At 35.5% G+C, this 24,451-nt stretch overlaps 1 protein-coding gene across 4 annotated transcripts in view; it reads left to right on the forward strand.

Moving 5' to 3' along the window:
- Nucleotides 1-24,451, forward strand: part of RB1CC1 (RB1 inducible coiled-coil 1) — a 97,598-nt gene that overhangs the window by 9,650 nt on the left and 63,497 nt on the right. For all 4 annotated transcript variants that reach the window (XM_072734739.1, XM_072734740.1, XM_072734741.1 and 1 more), the window contains exons 2-5: nt 15,742-15,856; nt 16,936-17,057; nt 18,303-18,429; nt 18,603-18,773. In XM_072734739.1, coding sequence (XP_072590840.1) covers nt 16,987-17,057; nt 18,303-18,429; nt 18,603-18,773 — 369 coding nt within the window. In that variant the 5' untranslated portion in view covers nt 15,742-15,856; nt 16,936-16,986. The remainder of the gene's footprint in view (nt 1-15,741; nt 15,857-16,935; nt 17,058-18,302; nt 18,430-18,602; nt 18,774-24,451) is intronic.

Here is a 24,451-nt window from a genome sequence, read left to right on the forward strand (position 1 = left end):
TTAGGGCCGCCTTCAGTCCAGGGCCTGATCCTGGAGACCCGGGATCAAGTCCTATGTGGGGCTCCTGGTGCATGGAGCCTGCTTCTCCCTCTGCCTGTGTCTCTGCCTCTCTCTCTCTCTCTCATGAATAAATAAAAAAAATAAATAAAAAACTGGGTTAGCTTGTGTCATACTTATGATTTCATTTTATAAAAATTAATTTTTATAGAAAATGAGTATGGGGCAGATTTTAGCAAATCTTGACTTTGGTAGAAAGTAATACTGGATTATGTACTAGGCTGAAATTTTATGTGCATAAAGTTAATTTGTAACTCAGCAGCAGTTGACTTAAATGCTGGCAGTTTACCATTGTGTGTAAGAATATAGTTCTTAGATCATTTAGATGCAATCCACTTAGAAGTTTGATAGATTTTATGTAGGTCAGGGGAAAGTGTGCTTAATGAGCAATCCCAACTTCGTAAATTGATAAAAGGGTTAACACTTCTTAATGTTTGATTTCTTCAAGGAGATTAGTGATTTGCTAAGCTTATCTTCTTAAATTTTAGCAAATGTGATTGAGGAGGGTAAATCATTGGTTTCTAGCAGGAACTCAATTTTGCATATCCTTTTTTGGTATTTTTTGGAATGACACCTCCTTTACATGGACTCATGCTCGTTTCTTCTCAGTACAACTTTTGCATACCTCTATTGTATGTACCGCATTGTATTGTCATTCATTTTATGTGATTAAGCTTTTTTTTAAGATTTTATTTATATATTTATTCATGAGAGAGACACAGAGAGGGGCACAGATGTAGGCAGAGGGAGAAGCAGGCACCTTGCAGGGGGAGCCGGACGTTGGACTCCATTCCCCGCCCCCCCCCCCCCCCCCCCCAGCTCCAGGATCAGGCCCTGGGCTGAAGGGGGCGCTAAACTGCTAAACTGCTGAGCCACCTGGGCTGCCCTGCGATTAAGCTTTTTTTTCTTTTTTTAAATTTTTTAAAATTTGGGATCCCTGGGTGGCGCAGCGGTTTAGCGCCTGCCTTTGGCCCAGGGCGTGATCCTGGAGACCCGGGATCGAATCCCACGTCGGGCTCCCGGTGCATGGAGCCTGCTTCTCCCTCTGCCTGTGTCTCAGCCTCTCTCTTTCTCTCTCTCTCACTGTGTGCCTATCATAAAAAATAAAAAAAAAATTAAAAAAAATAAATAAATTTTTTATAATTTATTTATGATAGTCTCAGAGAGAGAGAGAGAGAGGCAGAGACACAGGCAGAGGGAGAAGCAGGCTCCATGCACCGGGAGCCCGACGTGGGATTCGATCCCGGGTCTCCAGGATCACGCCCTGGGCCAAAGGCAGGCGCTAAACCGCTGCGCCACCCAGGGATCCCCTGTGATTGAGCTTCTTAGAGGGAGAGAGCATATACTTCTTTTTTTTTTAATCTTTAGAAACTGGCACATTAAGTAAGTTAGAACGGAATTTAATGTGAATCTGACATTTTATAAAAACTTGGAGGAATTAGCCAGTGTGCCCTTCTCAGTTTTTTTTAGGTCAAGAAACTGAGATTTGGTGAAACAAGGCTCTCGTGTCACAGAAGGAAAGACGTGAATCTAGGGCTAAAACCCAGATCTATCTTCTGTTCCAGTATTTTTTCAGGATGAGTTCTGTTCGTTTTCACGATGCCCAAAGATGTGCTTGGTTATTAATGCCTAATGCCCCTTTTGCTTAAGATTTTAACAATTATATACCAAGGAGTGAATTCAGCTTTGTTGGGCCATCTTACTTTGATAGCAATCATAGAGGATATATAGTACATTCTTACAAAATATTCCTGTGGATTCTCTTTGAGCCATTTGTATTTGTTTTTCACAGTTGTGGTTCTTGCACTAGTCCTTCTCCATAGCCTTGGCCTCATTCATTGATTATCTAATGTCTTGGTAGTGGGTTAGGTACTGTGGTGTCTTGAAGAGAGGTGGAAAGCATGGCCAATTTTTCTCTACCTGTTTACAGTATGGTTTGGGGGAATGTAAGGCATTTCACCTGTGGGGAAAAATATAGAGAAAGACATTTATTTATGTTCTGGATACAAACACTATTTGATTAGTTGAAACTTAAAGTTCTGGGCTCTAAGTGCTTTAGGTACACTGTTGACAGCCAGTAGATTGGTGAAGACTTTATGATAAGGTGTTTGTGACTTCATGGTTATAAAATAGAGACAATGAAATGACATGAGTAAGGCAAGACTTATTATCTCTCTCAGGCTTATGATTTCATCAAGAGATCAGTTTAAATGGTATGGAGTTTCATGTAATGAGGCACAGGCACAGAAAGACAATATTGGATATTTACTCCAAAAAATTTAGACAGTTGAGTAGATGGTATGAAGCATTTTTAGTTGGGGAGAGTTAAAGTGACATTAAAATAAGACCGCTAACATTTTTTGTTGGTAGTGTTCCCCAGGGTGGATTGATTTGAAATGAAATCTACTGAGTAGAGGAGCTCAGTTAGTTTGTTGTCAGAGCTTGGATACACAGTAGTAAGCTCTGAATTAGATAGCTTAATTGGGAGTAAGTAGAAGAGAGTGGTATGCAGACCAAAGGGTACTTACTATATATATGGTGTTAGAGTTGATTACCATTGGTGAATCCCGGTCAGCAGGAGAAACTCTGGAGATGTTTAAGGTAGAGAAGATTATTATCTTTCTTTTTTAATTAAAGAGGCTTGGGATACCTTGGCTCTAAGGAAACTACCAAAATTTAGCAAGTTGGATGAGGTTTTTCTCAGTTAACTACTTGAGGTCTGTTTTGTTGATCGCTTACTGCTAGTAGTATTCTAACAATATGTCTACTTGGGAGAGCCTACTCACTTAGTAGGTGTTCTTGAGCACTTTTTATGTTGCAAGAGTTACTTCCTGTTCCTAGGTAACATTTTGGACTATGTAATGTGCAGTTGGTATTGTACTAAATATTAAGCTCTTTGCATAGGTAATTTTACTTGTTTTCCACAAAGCTTTATGAGATAGGTATTACTAACATTCCCATTTTATACATTACCAAATGGAAATCTTGATGTATAGGGATGAGGAAGTTTTTTTAACTACAGATTTTTAGTTGATAAAGTCATGTGGCTCATGGATTGTCTAGAGAAGATATAATTAAATAAAACTTCATAACTGACTTAAATTAGTCTTTATGGAAGCCATTTATTTATTTATTTATTTATTTATTTATTTATTTTTAAAAGATTTTGTTCATGAGAGACACAGAGAGAAAGAGAGAGAGAGAGAGAGAGAGAGAGAGAGGCAGAGACACCAGCAGACGGAAAAGCAGGCTCCATGCAGGGAGCCCGATGGGGCACTCGATCCCGGGTCTCCAGGATCACATTCTGGGTGTTTTATATTTTAAGAAGAGAATTTTAAAAATTATGAATAAAATTTTTGGCACCCATTTAGAGCATATAATAATTTTTATAAACCACACTTTTCGGGTTAGAATCTGAATTAAAACTTTTGCTTACCCAAAAATTTGTTCAACACCCATTGTGTCCAATATGTGAAATATGGGAAAAAAATAAATACAGAAATAAAATTATTCTTGAGCCAAACAAACTCTGCTGTGAAACTATGATGTGATCACATAAAAATTCGTAATCCAGGGTCAAAGTAACAGCTAAAGACAGAAGTAGATTTTTTTTCAGAAAAGACTTTCACAATTTAGGAGCTAAGGTACGGAAGAGAGAACTTAAGGTCAGGCAAGTTTATAAAGAGATTTAGGTGATGGGAAAAATGGTGATCTGTATCCTGTCCCTGTGTATGGAAAAGGACCGAATGCTCATGTGAAGAGTAATGAAACTCCAGGACGTTAACTGTTTATTTTCACATTGGGTAGTTTGAATTGTTAGTTACGTTTTGTTCACCTCACAAGATTGTCTCTGTCTTGAAGAGACACTTTGGTGTCTTAGATGGCTTGAGCCTGTACTCAACTTTATCTTACAGAATCTTGAATAGGCAGACGTTTTGGATGTCCTCAAGGTCAAAGTTCTTCTCATTGCAGTGATAATCCAGGAACACTCATAACTTGGAAGTAAATTTTATTTTTCATGTCTGTGGTGATCTTTGTTGAAAAATTAAAGGCTGAGAGTGTAGTTTGAGAGTAAGAAAACTGCAGATCCTTTGTATGTTGATAGGTGTTGGTATGAAATGAAAGTTTGATTTATATATTTCTGAATATATGTGTTTACTCATAGGAAGCTGTGATTTTCATTTTATTTGTCATTATTGTTCACAGAGCCCCTATATATTATATATTCTTTGTATATTCGCTTGTTCGTGGGTTGGCTGCAAATACGATGTGCTGAGATTTGATATATCTGCTAGGTCCAGACTTTTTTAACAAGTTCACAATTCTCTGAGAAATTACGGAAAAGAATTTCTTAGCACTGTCTTAACACAGTGAAAAGATGCTTTCAGAAAGTGTTTCAGTAACTTGCTATCAACACGCAAAAAAAAAGAACAACAGCTGTGGGGGGAAATTAAATTTTTGTCCAGCATGAACTTCAGGAAGTGTGGGACACATCATTTCTAACATGCATGTCACCCTTATATAGGCATTGTCAGGAGTTAGGTTTGGAGCAGACAGGGCTCCTTACAGCAGCCTCTTATAGAATGGACTTGAGTTAGTGAATAACTCCTAGCATTGCTGAAAAAAGCAAACACAAAAACGTAACCAAAATACAGAAAAACCAGGTTATTGAGCCAAGCTTTTAGCTATACTATTTTTGTTCTCTTGAAGGTGTGAGAAACCTCTGGAAGTGTTCTGTAAGTTTTGTTTTGTTATTGTATTTTTATATTTACTTATTATGGAAGTTAACAGAAATAGGCAATAGAATATAGATCACATGTAACCATCATTTTGTATGAATAGTTATTTCATGGCCTAATCTTGTTTCAATTATATGTCATGGCACCCCTATCCCCATCACCTCCCCTTCTCTTACAACTTGTGTCTTGTAAATTTTGAAGAACAGTATACCTACAAGAACATTTCCAGCAAGGAAAATGTTTTCTCTACCTTTTAGGTGAGAAAATTGAATCTTAGGGAGTGGAGTATAAGGTACTTTTTCCAACTCAACCTATTAGTAGCAGATTAAGAATCTAAATCAGGGGGCGCCTGGTTGGCTCACTTGGTTAAGCATCTGCCTTCAGCTCAGGTCATGATCCCAGGGTCCTGGTGAAGCCCTATGTCAGGCTTGTCAGGCTCTGTGCTCAGCGGGGAGTCTGCTTCTCCCTCTTCCTGCTAATGCTTGATCTCCTGCATGCTATTTCTCACTGTCTCTCTTGAATGTTTTTTTTAAAAAAATTAAACCAGGTCCGTTAAGCTCTTGCTATATGAGTCAGTTGTTTTTCCTTCACATTAGGTCAGATTATAACCAGGAAGGTGGTGTATTCTGGCAGCAGCTAAATTGTTTTTACTGGGTTATTACTAATTCCAGTGCTAGAGGTATTTATTTACTGTTATTGTGTATTTCTCTCATGTTTTTACACATTTGTGGTCATATTATGCGTATTGTTTTCATTCAACATTATAAGCTTTTTAAAAATTATTGTATATCTTGTTTTACTGTATGAATAGATGAATGAGTAGCCAAGTATTTTTAACACTCTTCACAAGTAGTGAAGTATTTTGTATATACTTGAACTATAATTTTATGGTACAGTTATTAGGTTAAGAGAAATGTATGTTTATGAAACTTCTACTTACTTACTCATGAACACCAATTGCTTTTCCAAAAAGTCAGAATTATTTATAGTGGATCTCCAGCTATAATATATGAATGCTGAATATGATTATCAAAATGCTTGTGATAACTTTTGTACTATTTTGTAGAAATTTGCAAACATACATAAAAGTAGAGAGAATATATTTTAAGTTTTTATTTTAATCCCAGTTAACGTATAGTGGTAATTTCAGGTGTTCAATATAGTGATTCAGCACTTCCATACATCACCTGGAGCTCATCAGGACAGGTGCACTCTTTAATCCCAATTTCCTATTTAGCCCATCCCTCCACCCCCTCCTGTGTATCCCTTCTAGTAACCATCCGTTTGTCCTAAGTAGAGAGACTACTATAGTGGATCTAATCTGTCCATCCCATGTGCTTTAATAGTTACTGGTATTTTGGTGATCTTAACTGTCCTTCTGCCTTACTTACCTTTCCCTCTCTCTCCACCTTCTGCTTTCGTTATTGCTAGACTGTTTTAAAACATCTCAAATATCATTTTAGACACTAATTTTCCAGAATGCATTATTTCATAATTAAAATGCCATTGTCATGACCAAAATGGAATACTAATTCTTCTGTATAGTCTAATACTTAAATTTATCTTCAGATTTCCATGCTTAATTTCAAAAGTATATTTTATAGTAGTTTTATTTTAGGATCCAAAGAAGTCCACACATTTGATTATTATCTCTCTTACATTTTCTTTAATAGGTAGACTTTTTCCTCTGTATTTGAAGCCATTAAGTTAGGTCATTGTCCTATAGAATGTTTATTTCTGAATTTAGCTGGTTATTTTCTTATAATACTGTTTTTTTCCCCTACACCACATGTTACCTATAAGCTGGTAACTACACATAGATGTAAAAGTTTTTTTAAATTGGGGTTTGTGTTTTTTTGGGGGGAGATAGGCAAGAATATTTTATAGGTAAACTGTATGCATCCGGTTGAGACAGAAACTTGATAGCAGTGTGACAGGTGATCAGTATGTTCATGTTTGTCATCAAGCTTAATCTGTCAGATTTCTTCTAGTTATTTTAATGTCTATTGATGTCTACATCCATTATTTCATTGCAAAATTGTCATCTTCCATATTTTTCCTGTAGTAATAGTTGGAGCTTTTCTACAAAAAGCTATTTCTTCATTATATTAGTTATCTGAAGTATAATTTATGTCGAAAAGAGAGCATAAGTCCTTAAATCCTTCCCTTTTTTATTTCTAGAATAGGTTGCTATTCTAACTCAGTGAAGGTTGGTTTCTTTTTTGTATCATTATGAACATGAATATTTACAGAGTTTATACTAATTGTAGTATATAACACAGTATTTGTAAGTATTCTTTGTATGCTCAGACAGTGCCATCTTAGTCACGAAAGCCTGTTGAAGTTGCTTTCTTTCCCTTTTGACCTGGTCTTATTATTCTTTGGTAGCTTCTTTGCTTAATGGCATATCTTAATCTTACAGGCTTATGTGATCAGTACGTTTTTCTACTTCAGATTTTTGGAATCAGACACTTCTCCAAAGGTCCCATTTAGAAACCACAACATGGGTACAGTGATTTTAGAGTTATATGTACAAATATTCTGAAGTTAGATGGAACAGTCTCCATAAGACTTCTCTCACTTTGAATACCAGCCACCTGTTTGGTGGTGCCCAGGACCATGCACTTTGGATCAGCTGACTACAGATTTGGTGTTCCTACAACCACCTTCAGGTTTGAGAATTCACTAGGATGGCTCACAGACCTTGGGGAAATGCTGTACTTAATTATGATTTGCTTAATTATGATTTCCTTTTCCTTGATTAGCAAAAGGATGCACATTAAAATTAAAAGCAGGCAAAGGAAGATGTGCATAGAGCAGAGTCTGGAAGGGTTTGAAATGCAGAACCTCTGGTTGCCCTCTCCCATGGAGTCATAGACCGAATTACTTCATCTTAGCCAGAGTGTGTGACAGTACATTAGAGTGATGCTAACTAGGGAAACTTACCTGAGTCTTTGGTGTCTGGGGTTTTTATTGAGGCTCTATCATCTTTCTATGGTAGCAGACCTTTAGTCTCTAGCTCTTCTTGGAGGTCGTCCAACTAATGGCTTTAGTTTCCATTTTTTCTGGAGATGGGAATGGATACTGTATATCCTAAAGCTGCCATCATAAATCAATCACATTGTTAGACTGTTCTAAAGCCCCCAAACAGACACTCCTTATCAAGCAGGACATTCCTCAGGTTCCTCTCCTCATAGCCAAGAATAAAGGCCAGACCTCTCTTTGATAAGGGTAATTCTATTTTTTTTAAAGATTTTATTTATTTATTTGAGAGAGAGTACACCAGCAGGGGGGGAGAGGGAGAAGCAGGCTCCCCACTAAGCAGGGATCAGTGGGGTTGGATCCCAGGACTCTGGGATCACGACCTGAGCCAAAGGCAGATACCTAACTGACTGAGCCACCCATGTGCCCCTGAATAAGGTGAATTCTTTACTCTACAAGGTACTGTGGCTACTTGGTTATTGCTCTAGGTTGTCACTGCCTTTATTTCAGTGGGGTTATGGATTATGTGTTTTTATGCAAAGAGAAATTTTGTTCAAACTAACATTTTACTTTATTGTATATCTTTTCTCTTAGATTGAAAATCTAGGAATCTTAGTCTGAAACTCTTGCTTGTTTAATAGGTGAAAATAATGCCTTTTTCAGATTTGTATTCCTTTACTGAGAAGGTTTCATGTATTTTTCTCATTTGTTAACTACTTGAATCACTTTCTCATGCACTATTTATTGTGGATTTTTAGGATTTTCTTACTAATTCATAGAAATTTTTTTTTTAAGATTTTATTTATTTATTCATGAGAGACACACAGAGAGAGGCGGAGACACAGGCAGAGGGAGAAGCAGGCTCCATGCAGGGAGCCTGATGTGGGACTCGATCCCGGGACTCCAGGATCACACCCTGGGCCAAAGGCAGGGGCTAAACCGCTGAGCCACCCAGGGATCCTTGAAACTTTTTTAAGGCTGTTAACCTTTAATTACTTGTAACACTGTCCCATTTACCAGTTTTGAGGAGAAAGTCAGATCCCATCTTTTGATATTTGGATTAAATAAATGAAGTGCAGGTAATGGAAAGATTCATCCGTTTTTTTGGATTTCTCCCCTCTCCCCTCCCCATAAGTCAGAAAATGAGTAACTCCTGTGACCTGCCCAGAATCTGGTCCTGTGTTAGAAAGCAAGCTGGGAAATTGGGCCTGTCTCCTGGAGGGCTTCCTCTCTGCTGTTGTTGCTATCATTTCCAGGGAGTGTTATGGTTGCAAACAGCATGTGTTCACCATTAGGCTTCAGTTCTTGACTGTTAGATGCCTGGTGATAACCCAGGTATGTGCAAGCTCTCAGTGAATTGGCTGCAGTTGCTCAAGCCTTAGAGAGGAAGCTGGCAAACTTTTTTTGTAAAGGACCAGATAAGTATTTAGGCTTTGCTGGTTAAGATGCAAGATCAAGGCTGTTTATGTAGGTTTTTATGTAACAGGAGAAGAAACTTCTCCCTTGCCTTGTCCCATGTGTCCAGAATGAGCCATCCAGGGTGGTGTGCATGCTTTGTGCTCATGCTCAGTTGCTATCAGTTGGAGATCTTTTTCTGGACACACAGGGACCACCTAAGTGATCATGGGCTTGGCAGGCTGGGGATAGAGGCCAACCCAATACTTTCTGCCCAGGGACTCCCAGATCCTGAGTTGCCTTGCTCTCTGAAAGTGTGGCTTGAGACAGGTGACTTTCTGGGTCCCCCATTCTCTTGCTGGTTATACTCTGCTGCCAGCAGAAGCTGTGGAGTCCCTGCCATGTTGGTGGCCCCCCAGTGAGTACCCTGAGTAGTGAAAGGCAGCACTGGTAAAGGAGTGGGTCTCTGCGACTCCACTTCTACCTTGGAACCATGATGCCTGCACAGCTCTGGGGGCTGCAGAGCAAAGGAGACCGCTTTCAGTATTTCACTCAGCTGTGTTCTTGGCTACCATACGTAAGTTCTTCTGTGTACATACATTCCTTTAGCTGTGAAGTTTTCGGAGAATCCCACTGTGTAAAGATGGCCCACAATATGGAAGAATTTCCAGTCTTTGCCCCCTGCAAGGAACCGTGTTATCTGTGTACCCAGGGGAATCTTGTTCTCCCATAACCTGGGACTACACCAGTTCTTGGCTGGTGACTCATTTTTCACTTGTAAACCTTACCATTTGTCAAGTTTTGAAGTGTTCTGCCATTCACTCCCCTTACATAATCTTGATATTTTTTTGTGTTGTATTTAGGAAGTACAGTTTAGGAAAATGAAGGCTTAAAAATGGTTCTAGAAAGTGGTAGAATTGTTGGGGGAAAGCAAGTATTGGGATTTCTAATGGAACAGTAAAATGGCAAGTCATGGGATGTATTTACTATATGTGTTTTAGTGGTACATTCATGTTCTTTCCTTCTAGTTCCAGCCATAGATTTGAACTGATTGTTTCTGCTATTGTGACTTTGAGAGATGATTGAACTTTTTTTGATGGGGATGATACTAGCTTTTCTCACAGTAGAAATTGTAAGGATATGTAGCTGTTGTGGTTTTTAGTTCTTGTTAACAATTAGTGGCCGTTACTGTTAAGTCAAAAATATTCATATCTTTAAAGAATAAAACAAAAGTACAAGCAGATATTTTAGAGTTATTTTTAATTACAAATAATTGCATTTTTGTATAGATAAAAAAAAAAATTTTCATGTTGGGACACCTGGGTGGCTCAGTGGTTGAGCATCTGCCTTTGGCTCAGGTTGTAATCCCGGAGTCCTAGGATCAAGTCCCACATCGATCTGCCTGTGTCTCTGCCTCTCTCTGTGTCTCATGAGTAAATAAGTAGAATCTTTAAAAAAGTTTTTTTTTTCATGTCACCTAGCTAAGATGTAGCCTTTGTGAGAATAGGCAATTTTATCCTATTGTTTGCTCTTATATATCCAAAGCTAAAAAAGGGCATACTAGCTCCTCAGGTGAAATTTTTATTGAATAAATGTTGTAAACTGAAGTTGGTCCAAACTCTTGGATCTCATACTAACTTTCTGCTTTTGGGCAAGTTGTATAATCTCTGTATCTTTTTCCTCAACCCCAAAAAGAAATAGTTAAAATATATATCTTAAATGTTGCAAAAAATAAGGGAATTATTATGTATAATATTACTTAGCATAATTACTGGCATATAATGAATCACTCAGTGTTACTGATGATCATTTTGTATGTCATATGTAGAACTTATAAAATTAAATATGAGTGTTTTGTGACTGGAAGCTATTAGGTTTTTTTGTTTGGGTTTTTTTTTTTTTTGTTCCCTTTTAGTTTTTACTTTATGCTTTTGGTTTTGTTTTTCAGTTTCAGTATAGAGTGTTATATTAGTTTCAAGTGTATAATATAATGACTCAACAGTTCAACACATTACTCAATGCTCTTCCTAAGTATACTTTCTAATCCCCTTTACCCCTATTTTACCCATCTCCCACACACCTCCCCTCTGGTAACCATCAGTTTTCTGTAACTAAGAATATATTTTTTGGTTTGTCTTTTTCTTTGTTCACTTGTTTTGTTTCTTACATTCCACATGAATGAGATCATATGGTATTTGTCTTTCTCCAACTGACTTATTTCACTTAGCTTTATACCCTCTAGATCCATCCATACTGTTGCAAATGGTAAGATTTCATTCTTTTTTATGGCTGAGTAATAGTCCCTGTGTGTGTGTGTGTGTGTGTGTGTGTGTGTGTGTACAGCCCCTCATTTTTCAGTGGAACCTAGGTTGCTTCCATATCTTGGCTATTATAAATAATGCTACAGTAAACATAGGGGCACATATATCTTTTTGAATTAGTGTTTTTGTATTCTTTGGGTAAATACCCAGTAGTGGAATTACTGGATCATATGGTAATTTTTATTTTTAATTTTTTCCCTCCATGCTGTTTTCCACAGTAGTTGCACTAGTTTGCATCCCCACTAACTGTACATGGGGGTTCCTTTTTCTCCACATTCTTGGCAATTTTTGTTGTTTCTTGTGTTCATTTTAGCCAATTTGACAGGTATGAGTTAATATCTCATTGTGATTTTGATTTGCATTTTCCCAGTAATGAGTGATAATGAGCATGTTTTCATTTGTCTGTTGGTCATTCCTGTCTCTTTGAAAAAGTGTCTGATCATGTCCTCTCTCTTTTTATTTTAGATATTTATTAGGAGAGAGAGAGAGAGAGAGAGATGAGCAGGGAGGAGGGGCAGAGGGGAGAGAGAGAGAGAGAGAGAGAGAGAGAGAAGCAGACTCACTGCTGAGCAGGAAGCCCAACATGGGGCTTAGTCCCAGAACCTGGAGATCATGACCTGAACCGAAGGTACACACTTAACCTAATGAGCCACCCAGGCGCCCATCTTCTGCTCATTTTTAATTGGATTATTTGGGGGTTTTTTGGTGTGGAGTTGTGGAAGTTCTTTATATATTTTGGATATTAATCACATATATATCAGTTGAAATATCTTCACCAATTCTGTAAGTTGTCTTTTAGTTTTGTTGATTGTTTACTTTGCTGTGCAGAAGCTTTTATTTTGGCGTAGTCCCATTACTTTATTTTTGCTTTTGTTTGCCTTTCTGCAGTGGACAGACCTAGAAGAAAGTTGCTATAGCTGATGTCAGAGAAATGCCTGTACTCTCTTCTAGGATTTTTATGGTTTCAGATTTCACATTTAGGTCTTAATCCATTTGAGTTTATTTTTGTGTATGGTATAAGAAAGTGGTCCAGTTTCATTCTTTTGCATGCAGCTATCCTGTTTTTCCAGCAGCATTTGTTGAAGAAACTTTTTCCCATTGCATATTCTTAACCTCTTGTGAAAGATTAATTGTTCATATAATCTTGGGTTTATTTCTGAGCTCTCTATTCTATTCTATTGATCTGTGTGTCTTTTTTTTGTGCCAGTACCATACTATTTTGATTACTACAGCTTTTGAGTATATCTTGATATCTGGCATTGTGATACCTCCGGTTTTATTCTTTTTCAAGATTGCTTTGGCTCTTCTGGGTCTTTTGTGGTTCCATGCAAATTTTAGGAATGCTGTTGGCTGACATTTACTCAAAGACCACCAGAGCTTGTAAGACCCATGGGGCAATGATGACTCACTTTACGAGTTATATTTTTCTCATGTTATTTTAACACAGGCCCTGGGTGGTAAATGACAATAAATAGGATATAGAGTTAAGATTCAGAGGGAGGCTTCTGCTTAAAGTTGCCAGAGCTGGGCAGCCCGGGTGGCTCAGCGGTTTAGTGCTGCCTTCGGCCCAGGGCCTGATTCTGGAGACCCAGGTTGGGCTCCCTGCATGGAGCCTGCTTCTCTCTCTGCCTGTGTCTCTGCCTCTCTCTCTTTCTCATGAATTAAAAAAAAAAGTTGCCAGTGCTTTGGCTTCAAAGGTAATGAATGAAAACATGGGATGTTACATCAGGATAAGTCAGGAGGTCCTTCTCAAAATGATGCTGTCATTAATATCACTTAGGAACTGTTAGAAATGAGCTAAATGAAAAAGAAAAAAAATAAATTACTTAAATGACAGTGTCAAGTGTGCCTATATAGTGGAGTAAAATTATAGCCTAAGTTGTAGAGCCACAGCAATCAGAACTGTCTGTGAACTCGTTTTACATTATTCATGAATTGTACATACAGACTAATTTTCAAAGAAAGTTTGTTTGGGTAGCTGTTTATGTAAGCATCGTTAATGATTGTGGTTTTTAGGTTGAGCTATTTGTTAGGGTGGACACCAGGTGAAAAGTTTGGTATTTTTGTAAGGCACATAGTAGCTGCTACATTTAACAGAGTTTCCTTCATTTACTGTAAGTATTATGGAACAAAGGAATGACACTGAGTCCATCTTTACAATAATTTCTGAAGCCTATGATATTGAGAGCAATATTGTACCTAGCTCATGAAAAGAAAAAGATAAGAGTGTTCCAGATTGAAAGAGATTAAATAGATTTTACAGTTAAACACAATATATTATCCTGAATTGGATCCTAGATTGAGGAGGGAAGACTGTAAAGCATATTGCTGGCAATAATTGGAGTATGAAACTATGGATTAGATAATAATATGGATCTATGTTAAATTTCATGATTTGATGAATTTACTTTGATCATGTAGAGAAAATCCTGTTAAGATACATCTTGAAGTATTTATGGATGAGACATTCTGTCTGCAGATTGCTCTCAGCTCAGAAAGAATATATCTTAATGTGTGGTGTATATGTATATATATAGAGAAAGAGAAATCAAATATGTAGGATGAAGTGGCCCAAATGATAAAGCAAATGGAACACAGTATATGTTGTTGATAACACTGGGTAAAGGGTGCAAGGAGCTTTTGGTACTATTTCTGTAACTTTTTTCTAAGTGTGAAGTTATACCAAAACAAGGTAAATAGTATTTAAAAGGAAACAGAAGTAAAAAACTTATAATGATTATTATAAAGATTTTATATTGAGATTCACAAATGTATTTTCTTGTATTGCTTTATCCACCTTTATAGAACAGGCTTGTTGTCCTTCCTATGACCTTATTTAAATGTAACCCACATGGAGGCCTACTTTGATCACCCAAATCTAAAGTAGGTCTTTCTTGCTACCCAATCCTCTTTCTTTGCATTTATTGCAACTTATAGCATGTTTACTTTCTTCTTGTTTCTTTTTCTTCAAGACTGTGATCTCTATCAGGGGAAAGATCATGTCTATTTTGTTCACTAAATACACAGTTCTGACACATAAGCTCAGTAAGTGTTTGTTCTGTTTGGATGAATGAATGATCTCTGCTGCCAATACTCTTTCCGTTTGAGTCACCATACTTTTAGCTACCTAATCCTTCAGAAAACAGAAGAACTCCTTTTAACTTGTAAGATAAAGTGTACTCTTGGACTTGGAGGTGGTGGTGCAGTCCCACCCAAACACTGGAGAGTTGGCAGAGGAAAAAGAGCCCAAGGAGTGCTAAATTCTTATTCCCTGCCAAGTACCAGGCTAATACGTTGAATTTTTTTTCATACTTTTTCTCCCTTAATTCTCATAATATCCCTATAATGTAGGAAACTATATTAATTATCTTTTGCTGAGTAAGAAATGTTTTAGGTCACATTTTCTGGATATAGGTTGGCTGGGTCCTCTGCATCGAGGTCTCTCAGAAGATTGCAGTGAAAGGTGTGTGCCGGGACTGGAATCTTTTCTGGTGTTCAACCAAGGAGTGATTTGCTTCCAAGCTCAGTGGTGGTTGTCAAGATGAAGTTCCTTGCAGCTTGTCAGACTCAGACTGTCAGCTTCCCACTGAGGCTAACTTAAGTTTCTCGCCACATGGGCTTCTCCATGGCAGCTTATTACTTCCATCAAAGCTGGCAAGGGAAGAAGTCAGCTGGCATGATGGAAGTTATAATCTTGAGTAGCAGTCATGTGACATGTCATTAACCGCAGAGACAGATCATGGGCTCTGCCCATACCAGTAGGGGTAGGAATGTCACTGGAATATGGATACCCAGAGGTGGAGGGGCTATTTTAGAGGTTGCCTGCTACAGGCACCATTTTGTATTCATTTTACAAAACAAGAAATCAAGACCATTAAGGAAGTTTCCCAGGATCATTTATGAGTATAATGAGGCCAGAATTAAACCCTGTGGCAGTCAGACTACAGCCAGGCTCATTTTTACCATTATATTTTAAATATATAAATATATAATTCTGCACCTAAGAAATAGCTGCACAATTTGGCAGTTTTGGAGAGTTTTTAAGATACTTTTGTGTCTTCTAATGGAGTGTTATAGGTCAAAGTTATACTTTTACGGTTTTAGTGAATGTACAGATAGGAAGAGAGATTAATAGAAATTAGTCTTTCTATTATCTGAAGACGGGAATTTTTAAAACAATAACTATATGTTGTTGCATACTGAATTATTTCTCTTTAGGATAATCCAGAATTTTTTTTCTATTCCAGTTTACTGAGTTTAACCAGTAATGCCATTCAGTTGCCAATATCAAGCAAAGCAAACATAAACCAGTTTTAATCTGCTTCTTAAGAAAAGTGGTAGTCCTTTTCACAGTGCCTGACGGTAAGTCACAGTTCCTAAATTCATAAGTTTTTCATATAACTCATTTAAAGAATAATTTTGGAAACTTTAATTTTAAGACTGTATTTATTTTTTTCTTTCTTCCCTGATCATTTTACTCTGAAGCTCACTGGAAATAATATAAAGAAAGATATATTCTATTGTCTGTTAGTTTATTGTTTCTCATCACTTCCATTAATTTGGGAGATTTTTACCTCTAATTATAAAAAAAATAAATTGCTAGATTTGAAACCTGCCCCTTCTTATAGATGGGGAAGTTTATTTTATTTTTCAAAGATTTATTAATTTTTTAGAGTATGTGTACACATGAGGAGTTAGGTGGGGGAAGGGCATAGACAGAGCTTGAGAGAATTTCAAGCAGACACCCCACTGAGCATGGAGCCCGTCTCAATCGTTGATCTCACAACCCTGAGATCATCACCTCAGCCAAAATGGAGAGTCAGCCCCTCATCTGACTGAACCACCCAGGCACCCTGAGGAGGTTTATTTTATATATGAAGTTTTGACTTGTACAGCTTCTTAAACACACAGTTGTTTTAAATATTCTAATTTCTGGACCTGTCATTTTCAACTGTGCAACTATATGATATAACTGTTAGGGTCACAGTTTTATGGAGCATTTCTAACTGAGTGTGGAGGGAGATTTGAGATTAAGAGGCAGCTGGTGGAAGAACTAACTCATTTCCCCTAACTTGCAAGTAGTGGCTGCTCTTACTTGCTATTAGGAAATTTAACCTTAAGACAGTTTCCTGTGATACAGAGAAGCAGGGAAGAACTTTGTGAGTTAGGAAGAATCTTTGATCAGATTTTTAATTATTAATGTAGAAGGGTACATGAAGACAGTATGAAATGTACACATAATTTTCTAATTGCTGACCTCTTCCTTAAATTTTTTTAATGTAGAGAACAGTTTGCTTTTCACTTATCTCACTTCTGTAAACAGAAAAACTATTGTTTTGTTGTTACTTATGTATTACAACTATGCCATGTCTTACATGAAGATATTTGTATTTGTAGTTGTGTTTGTAAAACTGACCATTTTTCTTGTCTGTTTCATTTAGTAACCAGATCAGAGTGTGAGGTAGACGCTCACAGAATTCAGAGAAATCATCATGAAGTTATATGTATTTCTGGTTAACACTGGAACTACCCTGACATTTGACACTGAACTTACAGTGCAAACGTAAGCTGTATTTCATTTAATCTCATCACTTTTGCATTTCTGTATGCAAAACGTTAAACTACTTTATTTGGAAAAAAAACTATTTCTTTCTTAAATAAGAGTAGCAATATCTTAAATTCTATCTCAGCATAATATGTATATAGTTGTCATCTTTCACTAAAACGCTAAAAGTTAAAAATTCATAAAGTTGTGCTTTGTTCTGTTTGTGTGAATGTATTATTTGCAATAAACAAATAAAAACTATCAAATTAAAACTATCAAATAGAAGTTTTCAAAGCTAATTGCTCTTCTAAATTTCCAGGACCTTGCTAAGGAAGTTATTGCTAGCAATATAAAGCAGCATGTGTCCAGTCTCTTGTATTTTGGTGATTTGTTTTTATTCCCTTGTATGAATAAATTCAGTAGTATTTTTGTTTGTTGATGCAGGAAGAAAATCAGTTTTATATTTTTAACCAAGCTAGTAGGTTAGTAGGACTCATAATCTAATAATTCTCCAACTTTTCAGGGGATTCCAGTATTCAATCAATGAATGCCCATCCTCTTATATTTGTGAAAGGTGGGGAGAATTGTCAGGGGGAGGGAGGATATATTTTGAGGCCAAACAGCAAGGAAGAAAATAGTAACAACTATTCCTGCTTGTATTTTGGTGGTGGCCCTCATAGCAAAGACATGCTAGCAATACAGAATAAATAAATCTAACAGTGGAAATATTATAAGTATCTTGTGGAATTAATATTCTTAGCTTTAAAAATGGAATTTGAAATTATTTTTTTTAAGTTCTGGTTTTTATAAAATACAATTTTACCTGTAAAAGAATGATTTTCTGAAGGATAGGGAGAGGAAGCAATTTCATAGTTTATACTTAATGTAGTTTGTGTAATGTGATGTTGGGATTTTAACAGACATCTGTGTTCTGAGGATTTTAACAGACCTGATGCTAATTTGAGCATATTCCTTTGCTGTGTTATATAAAGAGCACAGAAATAAATATGTCTACTGCCTGTATTTTATAGACTCATATTTAGATGTGCAACATGCGTAATTTATTCACCTAAGATCAGCCAGTTGATTATGGAATCTGATTCCAGAAACAAGAAGTATATTTTAATACTGTTTGGGGGGAAATTTTTAGAGTGAAATTAATATCAAATATTTTTACACAGTGCTACTTTGATTATAAAAAAGTTTCCATTGGGAAGTTATGTATAACTGACTTTTTGCCTTCTACCCCAACCCCTTTTAAAGTGTGGCAGACCTCAAGCATGCCATTCATAGCAAATACAAGATTGCGATTCAGCATCAGGTGCTGGTGGTAAATGGAGGAGAATGCATGGCTGCAGATCGAAGAGTGTGCACCTACAGTGCTGGGACGGTATGTGTCCATGAACCCTTTTGCAGAAACATGCTTCAACTCCACATTACATAGGGAACTGGGAACTCAACATTCAAAAGTAAGGTTTATCTGCTTCATATATTGAAGGGAGTGTGCATGTTCGGTGTTTATAACATTTTACTTCAGTTTCTTTTACTTTTTTATTTCTGTAGGACACAAATCCAATTTTTCTTTTTAACAAAGAAATGATCTTATGTGATCGTCCACCTGCTATTCCGAAAACTACCTTTTCAACAGAAAATGACATGGAAATAAAAGTTGAAGAGTCTCTTATGATGCCTGCAGTTTTTCACACAGTTGCTTCAAGGACACAACTTGCAGTGGTAAGATAAAAATAATTGTTTTTTGAAATTATTATGCTTACATCTAGTATAATTCAAAAAAAATTGAAAATTAGTTACTTGACAAAATGATGTCTTATTCATATACTTGGTAATATTTTCATGAAGTGTTAGCCTTTTTAAGGCACCGGTGAATGGTCTAATAAATCAATAATTTCTAGTAGCATTCAAATCTAAATAGCATAGGGAACAAAGGGATGGTTGTCACAGGGGACAGGAGTTGGGGGATGGGTGAAGGAGAATGGGAGATATGGGCCTCCAGTTGCAGAATGAATAAATGAGAATAAAAGATACAGCACAAAGAATATAGTCAGTAATACTGTAATAGAATTGTATGGTGACAGATGATAACTACACTTGTGGTAAGCATAGCCTAAAGTATAGAGTTGTTGTATCACAAATCTTGTACACCTGAAACTAATATAACATAGTGCATCAACTCTACTCAGATAAATAAGTAGCTAGCAGAGTGGTCTGAATTACAGAGGAAGCATGCAAAACACAAAGTTGTGGGGGAAATATTTTGCTAGTTAATATGTCTGGTTTTTAAATTTTATACTCCTACATTATTAGTTAATCCTGCATTTGCAAAGAGTTACAAGATCTTAGAGTGGAAAAGCTGTTTTAAATCTGATCAGCTTTTTTCTAAATGATGATACACAGTTAATGACTTCTGAACATTACTATAATCAATAAAATTACCTGTGTTAGAGTAGACTGAAACAAAGGGAGCTTACATAACTCTTAAAAATGTGATTCTTTAATTCATATTTATATTTAGGTCCTAGAGGAGAACAAAGTTTCTTTCCAATATATACCTCTTCTATTGCTTTCTGCAATGTCCATGGATTGTTTCATAGTCCTTTGGTTTTACTTTTTGAGTTACCCATACCTAATAATGTAATACTGGCTCTAAGTTATCATTAGTAAGACACATTTACTTTACTTTGAGATGAAAAAATGTTATCTTTTAGAACCTAATAACAGTATTTACCATTTATAAAAATAAGCAAATTAACAAAATAATTACATTGCTTTTAGTAAATCAGTTTGTTTTAGTGTAGTATGTACATGTATGAAACTATCATTTTTTTCACATAGGACGCAACATAAAAAGAATAACCTCATCTTTCTAGAACATAAGCATCAGTCTAGAAATGTTTTTGTAATAGCAGAATTACTTTTTAAAAACAAATTCTGTAAACAAATGTATATAATACAGTCCTTTAGTTTTTTAACTGAAAAAACAAGAATATTGATGTTCAAATAAGCTATTTATACTTTAGCCTACACATTTGTATACCATTTAAAAAGTAATATTTTTTATTTGGGTAAAAATATAGGTAATACATGCTAATAGAAAAATGTGATATTACCAAAAATTAAAGGATAATCAAATAGGATATGTAATTTTTAAGTGATTAGAATGAAGTCGAAAGAACAAGTAAAACTAGATTAAACAAAGGCATATCAAAATTGATTGTATTACAAAACTTTTAAGTTAAATAGATGAAATGAGAAAGGATTAATCTAGAAATAGTTCTAGCAATATCTAATGACACAATTTAAGTTAAAGACTTTAAAGGTTCTTGCAGGCAAAGATCAAGACAGAAATAGGAAACAGGGCATCAAGAGTAATACAGAGGAACAAGGAATGAATAATTTATTAATCTAACAAAACTAAAAAGGATGTAATAGAAACAATACTAAAAATAATTAGATTAATACAATCCAGTATGTCACTTGTTAATTGATGTAGCCAACTTCTCTCTTAGAAGAAGAAAAGTAAAAAAAAAAAAAAAAAAAAAAAAAAGAAGAAGAAAAGTTTTATGAAGTGAAAAAAAAAAAGAAAAAACTCTATCATCACAAGACATACAGTTAAAACAGTTTGCTAAAATATAAAAAGAGGGATGCCTGGGGGGTGGCTCAGCGTTTGAGCATCTGCCTTTGGCTTAGGGTGTGATCCTGGAGTCCCAGGATCAAATCCCACATTGGGCTCCCTGCACGGAGCTTGCTTCTTCCTCTGCCTATGTCTCTCATGAATAAATAAAGAAAATATTTTTTTAAAAAGTATAAGAAATGCACAGAACTGGTAGGTTAAATGTACCAAAATTTTAAATGGCAGTATTCATTTTTGATAAACTTGATGTTAAAGCATTAAACAGAACAAAGTTAAATTTATAATAAAAGATTTAATTTGTGAGAAAAAGAAGTCAGATCTGTATTTGCCTACCAACACAGGCTAAATGGTAATAATTACAGGAAAACTTAATGAAACATAATTATGTACACCAGTGTTCATAGCAAAATTATATCCTACAGCCAAATGGTAGAAACAACCCCAAATGTCCATCGGTAGGTGAATTGATAAACAGAATGTGGTGTGTACATACAATGGGACATTATTTAACCTTGTCAGGAAGAACACTGATGTGAACTACAATATGGATGAACCTTGAGGACAAATATTGTGCAATCTCAATTATATAAGGTACCTAAAAGAGTCAGATTTATAGAGAAAGAAAATAGAAGAATACTCACTCAAGGCTGGGTGGTGAGGAGAGAGTTGAATTAATTGTGTATTGGATACAGTTTCACTTTGGGATGATGAAAAAATTCTGGAGATGGATGGTGATAATGGTTGCACAGCAATAAGAATAACCTAATGCTTCTGAATCATACACTTAAAAATGGGTTCAAACAATAATTTCCATGTATATTTATAATAATTTAAAATGAGAGATTTTTGATTGTCTCTTTATGGGCTAGATTTAATATTTTATGTAAACTTGAAATATTTTATATATATTTATATATAAATATAATTTTATATATAATATAAAATATTATATATTTAAAAAAAATATATTTATATATATTATATATTTATTATATATTTAAAATATATATATTTATATATAATATAAAATATATATTTTATATATTTTATATATAACTTGAAAATACATAATATATATTCATTTCTTCTTACAGATAATACCAGGAGAGTATTAAAAGAGTAATATATTAGCAAAAAGGATATATTATAAGAATGGGTGGCTCAATACTTGGAAATGTATTAATATAATTAATTGCTTCAATCATGAATATTTATAGGAGAAAACCTAGTCATATTAATATTATCCAGAAGAAGCATATGTTAAAATTTAGCAGTTATTCTTAATAAGTAACATTACTCTACAAGGAAACAAAATAAAATACAGATTGACCAAATAGAAAAGATAATCAACAAAACATTAGAGCCATTTTTTACATCAATCAGAATCCTGTCTACTCAGTATTCTTTGGAACTTCTAAAAAATGTACTAAAATAAAATGAAAGTGAAGTGAGTGGCAAAATTAATGGAAAAGAAGTGAAAAACATCCATTTTAGATGATGATATGGCTGTATATTTGGAATATCATGAAGATTTAATAAACGTCTTTCAGAAATAATTTTGGTAAGGTGGTTGGATATGTGATAAATATATAAACATTCACATTTCTCCATACTGGAGCTTGCTTTGGAATGGAAATGGAAAATATATTACAATCTAAGTATTAACAAGAAATATATAAAATTCTGTTCAAAAACATAAGTTATAAGCCAATGAAAAAACATATTCTTAAACTATAAAACAATGTAGGGGTTCCTTAAAATTAAAAATAGAACTGCTGTGTGACTGGCAATTGTATTACTAGGTATTTATCCAAAGGATACAAATGTAGTGATTTGAAGGGGCACATGCACCCCAGTGTTTATAGCAGCAAGGTCCACAATAGCCAAACTATGGAAAGAGCCCATATGTACATCAACAGATGAATAAATAAAGATGTGTATGTGCATACATATATAGTTACATAAAATGGAGTATTACTTGGCCATGAAAAAGAATGAGATCTTGCTATTTGAAATCACATGGATGGAACTACAGGGTATTATTATGCTAAGTGAAATCAGTCAGAGAAAGACAAATACTATATGAATTTCACTCATGTAGAATTTAAGGAAAAACAGATAAAACTAGAGGAAGGGAAGGAAAAATAAGACGAAAATTGAGAGGGAGGCAAACCGTAAGATTAAGATGCTGAACTCTAGGAAACAGGGTTGCTGGACGGGGTAGGGAGTGGGGTAATTCGCATTAAGGCGGCACTTGAAGTAATGTTGTCCGCTGGATGTTATATGCAACTGGTGAATCACTAAATTCTACCTCTAAACCTAATAATAAGATCCTTAATATATTCTTAATATTCACAGTGGTAATCTTAATATATTCATGAACTTAATGAATTGCATTGAAAGTTGCCATGAAAAGCATTGGCATGGGGGAAAAAGGAATTTTTGCTTTGGAGATTGAGGAGGAACTTTTGAGTTTTTTTTTTGTTTAGTTTGTTTTAGATAAAATGGACTTTAAGTTTATGGGGAAGTAAGAAAAAGTTTATGGGGAAGCATCAGTGTTAGGAATAGTTAAGAAAGATAAGAAAAAGAAGAATGGAGGGGATCCCTGGGTGGCGCAGCGGTTTGGCGCCTGCCTTTGGCCCAGGGCGCGATCCTGGAGACCCGGGATCGAGTCCCGCGTCAGGCTCCTGGTGCATGGAGCCTGCTTCTCCCTCTGCTTGTGTCTCTGCCTCTCTCTCTCTCTGTGACTATCATAAATAAATAAATACATTTAAAAAAAAAAAGAAGAAGAATGGAAGGTAGAGGGGTTAATATTCTTCAGATTTTAAAACATGGGGAAAGGCTACAATAATCAAAACAGTGATCATGTCAGACAGTGCATTTTATGAGGAATTAGAGGCCCTGTAGCAGTGGCAGGAGTCTGGTCTTCTAAAGTCACATTGCCAAAGTTCACATTTGGTCACCCCAATTGTGGTATGTGACCTTGGATTCAGATATCATCATTAGAGAAATTAATAATTTTTATTTAGTGAGATATGTACATATTAGAAAATGTACAAATCATAATTGTACATTTATTTGTGGCACATTTTCACAAAGTGAAATTCTAAAATATGTTACCACCCTAGAAGCCCTACTTAATGCTTTCTCCCATTCTTTCTCCTATCATCCCTCTTCCATAAAATCAACCAATATCCTGACTTTAAAACCATGAATTAGTTTGCCTCTTTAGAACTTTGAATAGATGGAATCATAGTTTGTTTTCTTTTGTATCTGGCCTCTTTTATTTAACATTATGTTCCTGAGATTCATTCATGGAATTGCATGAATTAATGGTTTACATTCATTGCAACATGGTTTCCGTGTATGAATATGCCATGGTTCACTTAACTATGTTGATAGATATTGTTTCTGATTATAGACTATTGTGGGTAAAGCTGCTGTGAATATCTTTGCAGTTGTTTAGTGCACCTTTTGCATTCTGTTGGGTATGCCTCTTAACTTTTTTGCTGCTAATGTTTGAAGTGGTTATATCTGTTTATATTCCCATCAGTGTATGATTGTTCTACTTGCTCAACAAACTAACTGATACTTGGTTTTCTTGGTGCTTTTAATTGTATTCATTCTGATCTGTGTGTACTTTTAGGCCATTGTAACTTAGTTTATATTAATAAGGATGAGCATGTTTCCACTTATGAGACTTTGCATATACTTTTTGTGAAGTTATTCTTCTAGTTTCTTATTCTTTATTGAGTTGCTA

This window comes from Vulpes vulpes, chromosome 13, assembly GCF_048418805.1.
Source record: "Vulpes vulpes isolate BD-2025 chromosome 13, VulVul3, whole genome shotgun sequence".
NCBI lineage: Eukaryota > Metazoa > Chordata > Mammalia > Carnivora > Canidae > Vulpes > Vulpes vulpes.